The sequence below is a fragment of the Mobula hypostoma genome, chromosome 2, assembly GCF_963921235.1.
Source record: "Mobula hypostoma chromosome 2, sMobHyp1.1, whole genome shotgun sequence".
NCBI lineage: Eukaryota > Metazoa > Chordata > Chondrichthyes > Myliobatiformes > Myliobatidae > Mobula > Mobula hypostoma.
Genome location: NC_086098.1, coordinates 7,046,624 through 7,059,073, shown reverse-complemented (window position 1 = coordinate 7,059,073; position 12,450 = coordinate 7,046,624). Strand labels below are relative to the sequence as shown.

The window sequence follows — 12,450 nt, the reverse complement described above, 5'->3', positions numbered from 1 at the left end:
GTGTTGCAATAATCATATATGTTCATACGGGGAAAATATGTGCTGTGTGTTTAATATTCAAACGTTACTTAAAATGTTATGATGCTATTGACTTACTTATATAACCATATAACCATTACAGCACGGAAACAGGCCATCTCGGCCCTTCTAGTCTGTGCCGAACGCTACTCTCACCTAGTCCCACCGACCTGCACTCAGCCCATAACCCTCCATTCCTTTCCTGTCCATATACCAATCCAATTTTTCTTTAAATGATAATATAGAACCTGCTTCTGCCATTTCTACTGGAAGTTCGTTCAACACTTACTTCAAGCTCCCCTGTCCTCCCCTGATAATTGACTTATCACTATATTCATGCGTGGAAAATATGTGCTGTGTGTTTAATATTAAATTCGTTAGATAAACCCTTTTAGAAACGAAATTGAGTGTATTAGCCACATATCACCCATACAGTACTGTATTCCGGTTGTGATTAACACCCCCCCCCCGAACAGAATCGCAAAAGACGATTTATAAAAAAAATGGGCACGTACACACATGCGCAAGGCTTCATGGTCATTGTAGTGTTACTTTGGGTAAAACCAACGTACTTGACAGCTACTCTTGTCCGTTGGCAACCCTACCCCCCCCCCCCGCCCCCGGTCCGCCAGTCCGCAAGAATATTGTCAATAATAAACCGGTCCGCAGTGCAAAAAAGGTTGGGGACCCCTGGCCTTATGTGCAGACACTCCTGTGTCTAGTGTCACTTTATGGACATACAATCAATCTATGTATACAAGCTATCTTATATATTTATATTTATTGATTATTGTGTTCTTTATCTTATTGTGTTTTTTTGTGCTACGTCGGATCTGAAGTAACAATTATTTTGTTTTTTTACACTTATCTACTGAAAATGACATTAAACAATCTTCAATCATGAATCTTGTACTCCTTTCCCTTTTCCCACTTTCTTATTCTGGCTTCTGCCCCCTTACTTCCCAGTCCTGATGAAGGGAATCGACCTAAAACATTGACGGTTTATCCCCTCCTGAACGTCGCCTGATGTGACGAGTTCCTCCAGAATTTTGGGATATCTTGTGTCCGTTTTTGTTTCTCAAACGATATGCATCAGGCTGACTCTGCTTTGGACGCCTCTCTTTTGCCTTACAGTGCAGAAGGACGATATTGATGTCTCTTACCTGTCGTCTCTTCTAGGGTTAAGACTTCTAGCCTGGGGCTGTAGTTTCCATAACCTGCAGTGGTAAAGGCGCGGATCTGGAATATATAGGCTGTGCCTGGTTTCAAGTTATTGATGGTGGTTGAGGTTGAGGTAGATTTTACGGTGGAGTAAGTGCGATCTTTTAGATTCTGAAAAAAAAATAAAGGCCGCAGTGAGATTATGATGTGGGAGGAAGTATTTAAAATTATTACAATAGAAAACAGAACACAGAACAGTAGAGCATAGGAACTGACCTACAAGCTCATTCTACTGTGAAAGAATGTGACTGATGTTGGATTATAACTCAGCACAGGGTTTTCATATTTGAATGTTTTGTGTTATATCCGGGAAACGCCCACCTCTCCTGAATTATCACATTTAGAACATAAAACATAGAAGAGTACAGCACAGGAACAGGTCCTTTGGCCCACAATGTTGTGCTTAACCAATTAAATTAATAATCAATTGGCCAACTAAACTAATCCTTTCTGCGGCGGTGGGGGGGGGTGGTGAGGGGATAGGTGTGGGCATCAGGACTCTTTTTACGTGACTGTGACCTTGTGTGTGCTTACCGTGTGTCGCTTGGTAATATGTCTTCGCAATTGGACCCCGTAGTAACGCTGTCCCAGTTGGCTGTGTTCATGTATGGTTAAATGATAATTGAACTTGAATTGAATTGACAATGTCCATATCCTGCCATTTTACTCATATTCATAATTCTGTCTTGCTTCTTTATTGTATTTGCTTCTACCACCACCCCAAACAGTTCATTCCAGGCACCCGCCACTCCCTACATAAATAAAAACTTGCTTCATACATCTCCTTTGAAATGACTATCTCTCACCTTAAATCCATGCCCTCTGGTATTAGATATATCAACCCTTGGAAAAAGATATTGTCTGTCTACTCTGTCGATGCTTCACATAATCTTATAAACCTCTGCAGGATTGTCCCTCAGTCTTCACCACTCCAGAGAAAGCAACGCGATTTTGTCCCACCTCTCATTATAGCACGTGCTCTCTAATCCAGGCAACATCCTGGTAAACCTCTTCAGCACCCTCTCCAAAGCCAACATTCATATAATTGCTTAGAAATTCAGTTGTAATTGAAAATCAATATAGATTACCAAACTGGAATGTGACAATGAATATTTCTACGTCATTTTAATACCAATTTCACCAAGACCTCTTCGGAGAACCGTACCTCCTTCATTAACGAGAAAGCTCAGCAGAGGATGTTCCTCTTGCAGTATTTGGCAAAATCCCATCTTTCTCTGAACAGCCCAGTGCAATTCTCCACTGCCATCATAGAGAGCATCCTCACATCAGCCATGACTGTCTGGTTTGTTGCAGCATCCTCTCACAGTATATGAAAACTACAGAGAACCGTCAGGTCAATAGAAAAGAGTTTATCATCACTGCGGGACTTGTATGTGTGCAGGACAAAGAAGCGGGCAAGAAAATCATTGCAGCACTACCCACCCTACGAACGGCCCTTTCCAAAATCTCCCTTCTGGAAAGACCTATTAAAACAAAAACTTCACGCTATCTTAAAAGTTTTTTCCCCCAGGCAGTTAATCTGATTAATTATTTTAGTTAGCCCTTCCCCAACCCCTCTATCTGTTACCCCCGTCACTGCTCTGCACTGAAAACACTTTCAGCTTTTTATAATGCTATTTATGTTGTACATACATGCTGGTGCTTACAATCTGTATTTATACACATTTATCCATATCTATACTTTAACCTCTAATTCTATCTTTATATAATTCTTTATTTTTATAATTGTTGAATGCTGTGTTTGTTGTATGTCACAACCTGACCAATGGAAATTCCTAATACATGTAACCATACAGAATGATAAAGTCGATCCTTGGTTCTTCTCCTAATTCTTAGGCTTGATTTCCTGACGCCAGTTCTGTCTGATTTCCACCCCTATACCCAGCTACCACCACCAGTTCCTGATTCAAGATTCAAGATTAAAGTTTACTGATTAGCAATTTAATGTGGATAAATGTGAAGTTATCCACTTTGGTGGCAAAAATAGGAAAACAGATTATTATCTGAATGGTGGCCGATTAGGAAAAGGGGAGGTGCAACGAGACCTGGGTGTCATTATACACCAGTCATTGAAAGTGGGCATGCAGGTACAGCAGGCGGTGAAAAAGGCGAACGGTATGCTGGCATTTATAGCGAGAGGATTCGAGTACAGGAGCAGGGAGGTACTACTGCAGTTGTACAAGGCCTTGGTGAGACCACACCTGGAGTATTGTGTGCAGTTTTGGTCCCCTAATCTGAGGAAAGACATCTTTGCCATAGAGGGAGTACAAAGAAGGTTCACCAGATTGATTCCTGGGATGGCAGGTCTTTCATATGAAGAAAGACTGGATGAACTGGGCTTGTACTCGTTGGAATTTAGAAGATTGAGGGGGGATCTGATTGAAACGTATAAGATCCTAAAGGGATTGGACAGGCTAGATGCGGGAAGATTGTTCCCGATGTTGGGGAGGTCTAGAACGAGGGGTCACAGTTTGAGGATAGAGGGGAAGCCTTTTAGGACCGAGGTTAGGAAAAACTTCTTCACACAGAGAGTGGTGAATCTGTGGAATTCTCTGCCACAGCAAACTGTTGAGGCCAGTTCATTAGCTATGTTTAAAAGGAAGTTAGATATGGCCCTTGTGGCTACAGGGGTCAGGGGGTATGGAGGGAAGGCTGGGTTCTGAGTTGGATGATCAGCCATGATCATAATAAATGGCGGTGCAGGCTCGAAGGGCCGAATGGCCTACTCCTGCACCTATTTTCTATGTTTCTATGTTTCTATTACGTGGGTAATCATGGTATTTCCATGACCATGATTGTTCTTGGCAAGTTTTTCTACAGAAGGTGGTTTGCCATTGCCTTCTTCTGGGCAGTGTCTTTACCAGACAGGTAACCCCAGCCATTATCAATATTCTTCAGAGATAGTCTCCCTGGTGTCAGTGGTCACATAACCAGGACTTGTGATGTGCACCAGCTGCTCACATGATCACCCACCACCTGCTCTCAGGGCTTCACGTGGCACTGATCGGGGGAGGGGGGGGGGCTAAGCAGATGCTACACCCTGCCCAAGAGTGACCAGCAGGCTAGTGGAGGAAAGGAAGTAACTCCATCCCACTACCCAGTGCTCTAACTTTTTCCTTCAGCCCCCAGCCTCCAGTGGACTCAGATTCTGCTTGCAGACATTGGCTTCAAAATTCCCTGGAGGATCCTCTCTCCAGTTATCAGTCCTGGTAAACCTATTCCATCAAACCCTGCCTCAGATCACAACAGCGTGCCAGAAGATCTTCAACTCTGAAGTATGCACCAAGGTCTGGAGCGCTCTGAGATGTAACAGTGTCATGCTAACTCCTATGCTACCGTGGTGTCCCATTTCTGACCCTATGTTGTACAGTCTGTGCTATAAAAATGCATCCATCTGCTCTTCAATTCTCTCCGATGATCAAGCCTCCACAAACCTCCAGGGTATAAGGTGAGGGGAAACTTTTTCACTCAGAGGGTGGTGCGAATGTAGAACAAGCCAGCGGTGGGTGTGAGTTCAGTTGTAATGTTTAAGAGAAGTTTGGACAGGTTCATGGCTGCAGGAGAGATATGGTCAAGATTCAGGTAGGTGGGTCTAGACAGGGAACCAGCTCGGCACCGTTTCAATATCCTGAAGGGCCTGTGTCTGTGCTGTAATGCTCTATGACTCTATATTATTGGAATTTATTTCCCAAAAGTAATTTTTCCCGGTGTATCATAGTATATGACATTTCCAGGAATAAGTTAAAGGATGTTTATTCAATTGAAGGATTCAAATAATATCCACCGACCACAAGAGCTTCGATCATGCAGCTTATGGCATCACCTGAACCTCTTGATTGAATTATAGTTTTGTAACTTACCCATGGGAACCTATTATATTCTATCTAGTCATATCCCATCTTGTTAAAAGAGGCTTTTTAAAGCTTATTTTGGCCTATTATTTTAATACTTTCATCTTTGTTCAGATTAAATCTCTCGAAAGGAAGAACTCAGCTTTCACGTGGTCTCTGTTTAATGCACACAGATTTTGGATCCAGTATTTTGTTCCAGCACTAATTCATTTTGATCACTTCATCTGCGCGGCAGAACTAGCTTCAGAGAAAATGTCTTCCACTTAGCATCGAGAAGCCATTTACTGATGCAGCGGGAGCATGAGCAGTCCGGTGAATTAATCTCTGGGGTTTTGTAATTGGTATATTGAGAACGACCTGTGAATTTAATCTGATTAGTTAACGTCAATGTTTGGGACCGTGGTTATGGTGCTACTGATACTGCCCGAACAGCCATTATGTTATGACAAGGACATTCTTTCCATTATAGTGGCATGAATCTGCTCTGCTTTTAGATCTGGAGATCTACAGAGCCAATTGATTACTGGATCACAAGACACAGGAGCAGATTTAGGCCATTTTCCCCATCGAGTCTGCTCTGCAATTTCATCATGGCTGATTTATTTTCCTTATCAACCCCATTTCCCCTGCTTTCTTCCAGTAACCTTTGACGTGCTGACTAATCAAGAACCTATCACACCTCTGCTTTAAAAATACCCAATGAATCAGCCTCCACAGCTGCCTGTGGCAACGAATTCCACAGATTCACTACACTCCAGCTAAAGAAATCCCCCCCCCCCCCATCTCTGTTCTAAATGGACATATTCCAGGGATTCCCATTCTGGGGTCTACAGAGCCCTTGATTAATGGTAGGGGTCTATGGCTTAAAAAAGGTGGGGGTCCCTGCTTTGTTCTGAGGTTGGGTGCTCTGGTTCTAGACTCCCCAACTGTAGGAAACATCCTCTCCACATCTACTAGATGTAGGCCTTCCAATATTCAAAATGTTTCAATGAGCACCCCCCCCCCCAACCCTGCCCTTCTTCTGACCCTCCAGTGAGGAAAGACCCAGAGCCTTCTAAAGCTCTTTGTACCTTTACCCTTTCATTCCCAGAATCATTCATGTGAACCTCCTCTGGATCCTCTCCAATGCCAGCAGATCAAGTATTATTGATGATATCTTCCTTTGCGAGTAGAGGCAAAGACAAAATGAAGAGTCAGTACATAGTAGGTCCTCTACCTGCCGATGGGTGAATTCTCGGATGGTGCTGAATTTAGCAATGTCATTATAGAACAAATAACATTACTGCACAGTACAGGCCTTTCAGCCCACAATGTTGTGCCGACCTTTTAACCTACCCTAAGATCAATTTAACCCTTCCCTCCTACATTGCCATATCAAATCACCTTGTGTAGCATAAAAAAACTTTTGAAAAATGTGATGATATCTCACCATCATTTTGGAAAAGTATCTTCCTTTGTTTTTAATCAGAAACAAAAAAAGTAATGATGATATGCCTCTATTTTTCCCATAAACGAGTGATAAGCAAGGCTCTTTCTCCTGCTGTAAAACTGGGTTCCTCTTCTCATTAATACCATTGGGCAGGAGGTACAGGAGCCTTAGGTCCCACACCTTCAGATTCAGGAACAGTTATCACCCTTCAATCATCAGGCTCCTGAACAGTGCTGTGGTTCAGAATTGTGTCAGAGATAGGTTTGGGAGAGATGTACAGTATCGAATGAAATCTTAGGGGGAGAGTAAGGGGAGAGAAGCTGCATCATAATTGAATGACTTAACTAAGGGGAATATTTGTAAAAAATATCATTGTCTCAGAAGATGAAGAGATATGATATATTTTGGGATTCACGTCAAGCGATCCCTCAAAGTCACCGCTCAACTAACAACATTTCAAGAGCCCAATGCCTGTAGCGATCTTCTTGCTCTTTAAAGATGCTCTATCTACTCTTGAAAAAAAATGCCCCACACCTTTCCCAATAACTGTGAATCTAATTCTTTCCAGTGTCCATCAGCAGACAATATCACCGACTACACTCTCTTTGACATCAATGATTGCACTTTTCCATCCTCCCTCACTCGGCACTGTGGATCATTTTCTGTTTTTCCCATTCCTTTCTTCCTTTCTGGTACCACAGAACAGGAAGATTACAGCACAGTACAGGCCCTTCAGCCCACAATGTTGTGCCAACCTCTAACGTGCTCCGCATCATTCAATCCTTCCCTCCTACATGGCCCATAACCCTCCATTTTTCTCTTATGTCCACATATGCCTATCTAGGAGTCTTTTAAGCATCCCTATTGTTTGTTTGTTTGTTTATTTATTTATTTATTGACATATGGCGCGGAACAGGCCCTTCGAGGTGCACCACACAGCAATCCCCTGATTTAATCTTAGCCTAATTAAGGAACAATTTACAATGACCAATTAACCTACCAACTGGTATGTCTTTGGACTGTGGGAGGAAATCAGAGCACCTGGAGAAAACCCACACAGTCATGGGAAAAACATACAAGCTCCTTACAGGCAGTGGTGGGAATTGAACCCAGGTTACTGGTACTAAAAAGTGTTTTGATAAGCACTAGGCTACCACGCCACTCATTTGTATCAGATTCTAATCACCATTTCCAGCAGTGCATTCCAGGCATCCGCTACTCTCTGTATAAAAAACTACCTCTGACATCTGGCCTAAACTTTCCTCCATTTAACATCAAACAGATCTCCTCCAGTGTTGGCCACCACCACCGTGAAGAAACAGATGTTGCTTGTACTGCTTGTATTTTAATTCTATCAGCCTGAACAAAGTCAGCATCTTTCTCAATATGGATTCCCTCCTGACGTAGATATCCCTTTAGAACTTCAAACCATGGTCCTGCGGCCCACTTCTTAATTACCCATTTTCCATCAAATCCACCTTAGTTTTGAAGTCAAAGGCCATAGATATAATATTGTGCATTGACAATCACTCTGGGTTATAAAGGGTTGAATTGCCACAACGACAATGTCCCATTCCGGGCTCTAAATACAAGCAAATCATTTCCATAGGACCATAAGACATTGGAGCAGAATTGGAGCATTCCGCCCATTGAGTTTGCTCTGGCATTCCCTCATGGCAGATTTATTTTCCCTCTCAACCCTATTCTCCTGCCTTCTCCCATAACCTTTGACAATCAAGAAGCTATCAACCTCTGCTTTAAATATACCTAATGACTTGGCTTCCACAGCCAACTATAGCAATTAATTCCTCAGAGTTACCACCTTCTTCTCATCCCTGTTCTAATGGGACATCCTTTTATTCTGAGGACGTGTCCTCTGGACTAAGACTCAACCACTATTGTAAACATCTGCTGCACCTCCTCTGTGTCTTGTGATATTCAACAGACTTCAATGACATCTGCACCCCCCCCGCCCATTCTTCTAAACTCCAGTTAGTACGAGCCCAGAGTCATCAAACACTCCTCATTAGTTAACGCTTTCATCATCAGGGAGAGGTTTCTGGTCAAAGGCAGTCCAGAAGCTACCCAATAAAATGCTAATCACTAAACAAAATGGGTGCCATGAGGGTGTAGCGCTTAGCACGACATTATTACAGCTCGGAGTGTTCCAGAGTTCAAAGTTCAAGTCTGGCGCCACTCTGCAAGATGTCTCTGTACGTCCTCCCCATAGAATGCGTAGGTTTTCTCCGGCCCTCCAACAGTCCCAAGAGGAACTGGGTAGGTTACTTGCCCATTGTAAATCATCCTGTGATTGTGTTAGGGTTGAATTGGGTTGCTAGGGCAGCGTGGCTCAAACAGCCAGAAGGGCCTAATCTTTGCTGCGTTGCTAGCCAGCTATATAAATAAATAAATAAATAGATGGACAGACAGACAGCTTGATAGATAGATATTCAGATAAATAAATAGATCGATAGATACAGATAGACAGGTAGATAGACTGACAGATAGAAAGACTGATTGATCAATAGATAGACTGACAGATAGAAAGTCTGATTGATCGATAGATAGACAGACAAACAGATAGATAGTTAGGTAGATTGATAGACTGAACGATAGACTGGTAGACAGATAACTTAATAGGTAGATAGGCAGACAGATATATAGATAGGGAGACAGATAGACAGACATAGACAGACAGAGAGATATATAGATAGACAGACAGATAGATAGATAAATGGATAGATAGACAGGTAGACAGACAGATAGATTGATAATAGTTAAACAAATAAACAAACAAATAAAGCAAATTTTTGTTGCAACTGGAATCTGTTTTGTGGTTGATGAAGGATCAGTCGAGGCGGGTGTAGATATTTACATGTTTGTGCAGTTCTCACCTTCTCATAGTACTTGATCTCATATTCAGTGATGACTCCATTGGGATGCTCCGGTTCCTTCCAGGAGAGATTGACAGTCCTCTGCTGCACACTATCCTTCATTACACCACTAACCTGTGAGGGGGCTATTTGGACAAGTAATGTCAATAAGCATTAGGCAAACTCCCTCCAAGACTGAAATCAAATGTCAAAACCAATCATTCGCATATCTCTGCAGTTCCATTAAAACACTTCCTATTATTTTCATTTGGGACTTATAAATATTCAAATCAGAGCTCGTTAATGTTTATAGCCATAATAGAAATTTAAATTAAAGTGCAAATACGGAAGATGGTTTCATTCAGTGCAACACAAAATAAAAATGATCTGTTTTGAGAGAAAATTATGCAAATTTATTTAAATTCAGGTGGAAAGATACCTGCAGATTATTGTTATAGTAAAGAGGAAAGTATAGTTGCTCCAAAATATGTTTTTTTTTCTCTGCACAAATAAATCTGCATCTCAAAAGTGCCCAACAGCCATTTGTTTTTACTGCTCATTCTAATAATGCTTTCTTAACTTTCTGAAGTGATTGTAATTGTAATGGAAACACGTCTGTGGCAAATGAGAAATGTGCACGATAGCCACTCATCCTTCAGATGGAATTTCTGAAGTGCCCTAGACCAGTATGGCTCAGATTCGTTTGGGGATGGTGGTGTAAAAAGGAGATCTTGTGCACACCAAGTTCAGAGGCTTGAAAACCAGGGGTCTATCTCTTGTGGGAAACCAGCAACACCTGTAAAAGACAAGACAATCTTCATCTCCCCCTGATAATAAAAGTACTTTGAACTTTGGAGGGAGGAGGAACGAAGAGACCAGATGGAATCTCAGACCCTTTTAAATGTTTCATAAAATTAGAACAGTAGAATTCTGTTTAAAATGAAAACCTTTCAAAAGTTGTGTTTAAAAATCGGCTTCATTTCTCATACCTACATCAAAAGTACAGTGAAATGCATCATTTGCGTCATATGCGATGCACTAGGTAGAGCCTGCAGGTCCTGCCACTGTTTCAGCACTAACACGACAGGTCCACAACCAACTAACCCTGACTGTATGTCTTTGGAATGTGGGAGGAAACTCAAAGGAAACCTACACAGGCACAGGGAGAACTTACAATCGCCTTACAGACAGCGGCGGGAATTGAACCCCATCTGTGACCGCTGTGCTGTAAATTAATTGTATTAACGACTATACTACCATGCTGCCCAGAAGAAAGGAATGAGGATCCATTTAAATGTCTCATGGAATCAGTTGGGTGTAGAATTTTGCATTAACACAAAGCCTTTCTAAATGTACATTTAAAGATTCACTTTATTTGTCACATGTACATTGAAACATCAAAACATACAGTGAAATCCGTCGTTTGCATCAAAGACGGAGATGGAGGAGGAGAAGATGGCAGTGCGCGCGGCCACTTCAGTGGTGATGTCTGTTATCTGTCAAGTAGGGTGCCGTGCACAATCCTGATTTGATGGAGACAGACGTGAGAGGTGAGAGTACGGAGGAACATCTGGAAAACTTCTGAAATGCCCGCTTCGCTGCCGCTGCTACTGTGTGGTAACCGGAACCTCCAGAGCAGAAGGCCCCGAAATCCTCGGCTTTGCGTGTTTCAGCGGCTGGGGCGAGGTCGAAGGCGCTCGGCAGAGGATGGCGCCCGGGAGGCTGTATCGGAGAGGCTGGTCGGAAGCTCGGAGTTTTCGGACGGATGGACTCAGGGTCAGCTGGGGTCGGCTGCTTCCAAGGTATCGGCAAGTTGACGATGCCTGAAGGTTTATGGCAGGGAGTTTCTCCCTTTTGCCGCCGCTATCGGGGACTCGGGAGTCGATCAACTCGGGGACTTTTGAGACTTTATTTACCGTGCCCATGGTTTGTTCTTCATCAAACTATGGTATTGCTTTGCACTGCTGTGACTATATGTTATAATTATGTGGTTCTGTCAGTGTTAGTCTTTGGTCTGTCTTGTTTTCTGTGATATCATTCTGGAGAAACATTGTATCATTTCTTAATGTATGTATGCATTTCTAAATGACAATAAAAGAGGACTGAGTGTTCTCATAATCTAAAATCAAACCACTGAGGATTGGGCTGGGCAGTCTGTAAGTATTGTCACACTTCCAGCACCAACATAGCAGGCCCACAACTCCCAAAACCTCACAACACGTTGGAGGAACTCAGCAGGACAGGCAGCATCCGTGGAAATGATCAGTCAACGTTTCGGGCAGGAAAAATTCGTCAGGACTCAAACCTTTAGCTTTGGTCGCCCAACTACAGGGAAGATGTAAATATGCTTGAAAGGGTACAGAGAAAATTTACAAGGATGTTGCCGGGACTGGAGGATCTGAGTTATAAGGAAAGACCATAACATATAGGAATAGAATTAGGCCATTTGGCCCATCGAGTCTGCTCCACCATTTCATCATGGCTGATCCATTTTTCTTCTTCACCCCAATCTCCTGCCTCAAAGATTGAATGGGTTCGGATTTTATTCCCTGGAAGATGGAAGATTGTGAGGGTATTTGACAGAGGCATACAAAATTATGAGGGGTGTAAATAGGGTAACTGCAAGCAGACTTTTTCCACTGAGATCAGTTGGGACTACAACCAGAGGACACTGCTTACGGGTGAAATGTGAAAAGTTCAAGGGGAACAGGAGGAGTTCCCACAACTCAGTGGGTTGTGAGATTGTGGGACAAACCGCTAGCACAAGTGGTGCATGCAAAGTTTAAGAGAAGTTTGGATGTACATGGATAGTAGAGGGTATGGAGGGCTATGGTCCAGGTACAGGATCAGCATTGGCTGGATGGGCCAAAGGACCTGTTTCTCTGCTGTATTTTTCTATGGCTCTACCACATACGCGAGGAAACTGGAACACTCAGATGAAATCCATGCAGTCACGAGGAAATCGTACAGACTCTTAACAGAAAGCGGTGGGAATTGATCCTAGATCGATGATTAATGGCCCTGTAAGACAAAGTGC

At 42.7% G+C, this 12,450-nt stretch overlaps 1 protein-coding gene across 6 annotated transcripts in view; it reads right to left on the bottom strand.

Annotated features, from left to right (window-relative positions):
• Positions 1 to 12,450, bottom strand: part of epha7 (eph receptor A7) — a 387,886-nt gene that overhangs the window by 81,598 nt on the left and 293,838 nt on the right. For all 6 annotated transcript variants that reach the window (XM_063033193.1, XM_063033210.1, XM_063033201.1 and 3 more), the window contains exons 6-7: positions 9,435 to 9,559; positions 1,182 to 1,350 (exon numbers count right to left, since the gene is read on the bottom strand). In XM_063033193.1, coding sequence (XP_062889263.1) covers positions 1,182 to 1,350; positions 9,435 to 9,559 — 294 coding nt within the window. The remainder of the gene's footprint in view (positions 1 to 1,181; positions 1,351 to 9,434; positions 9,560 to 12,450) is intronic.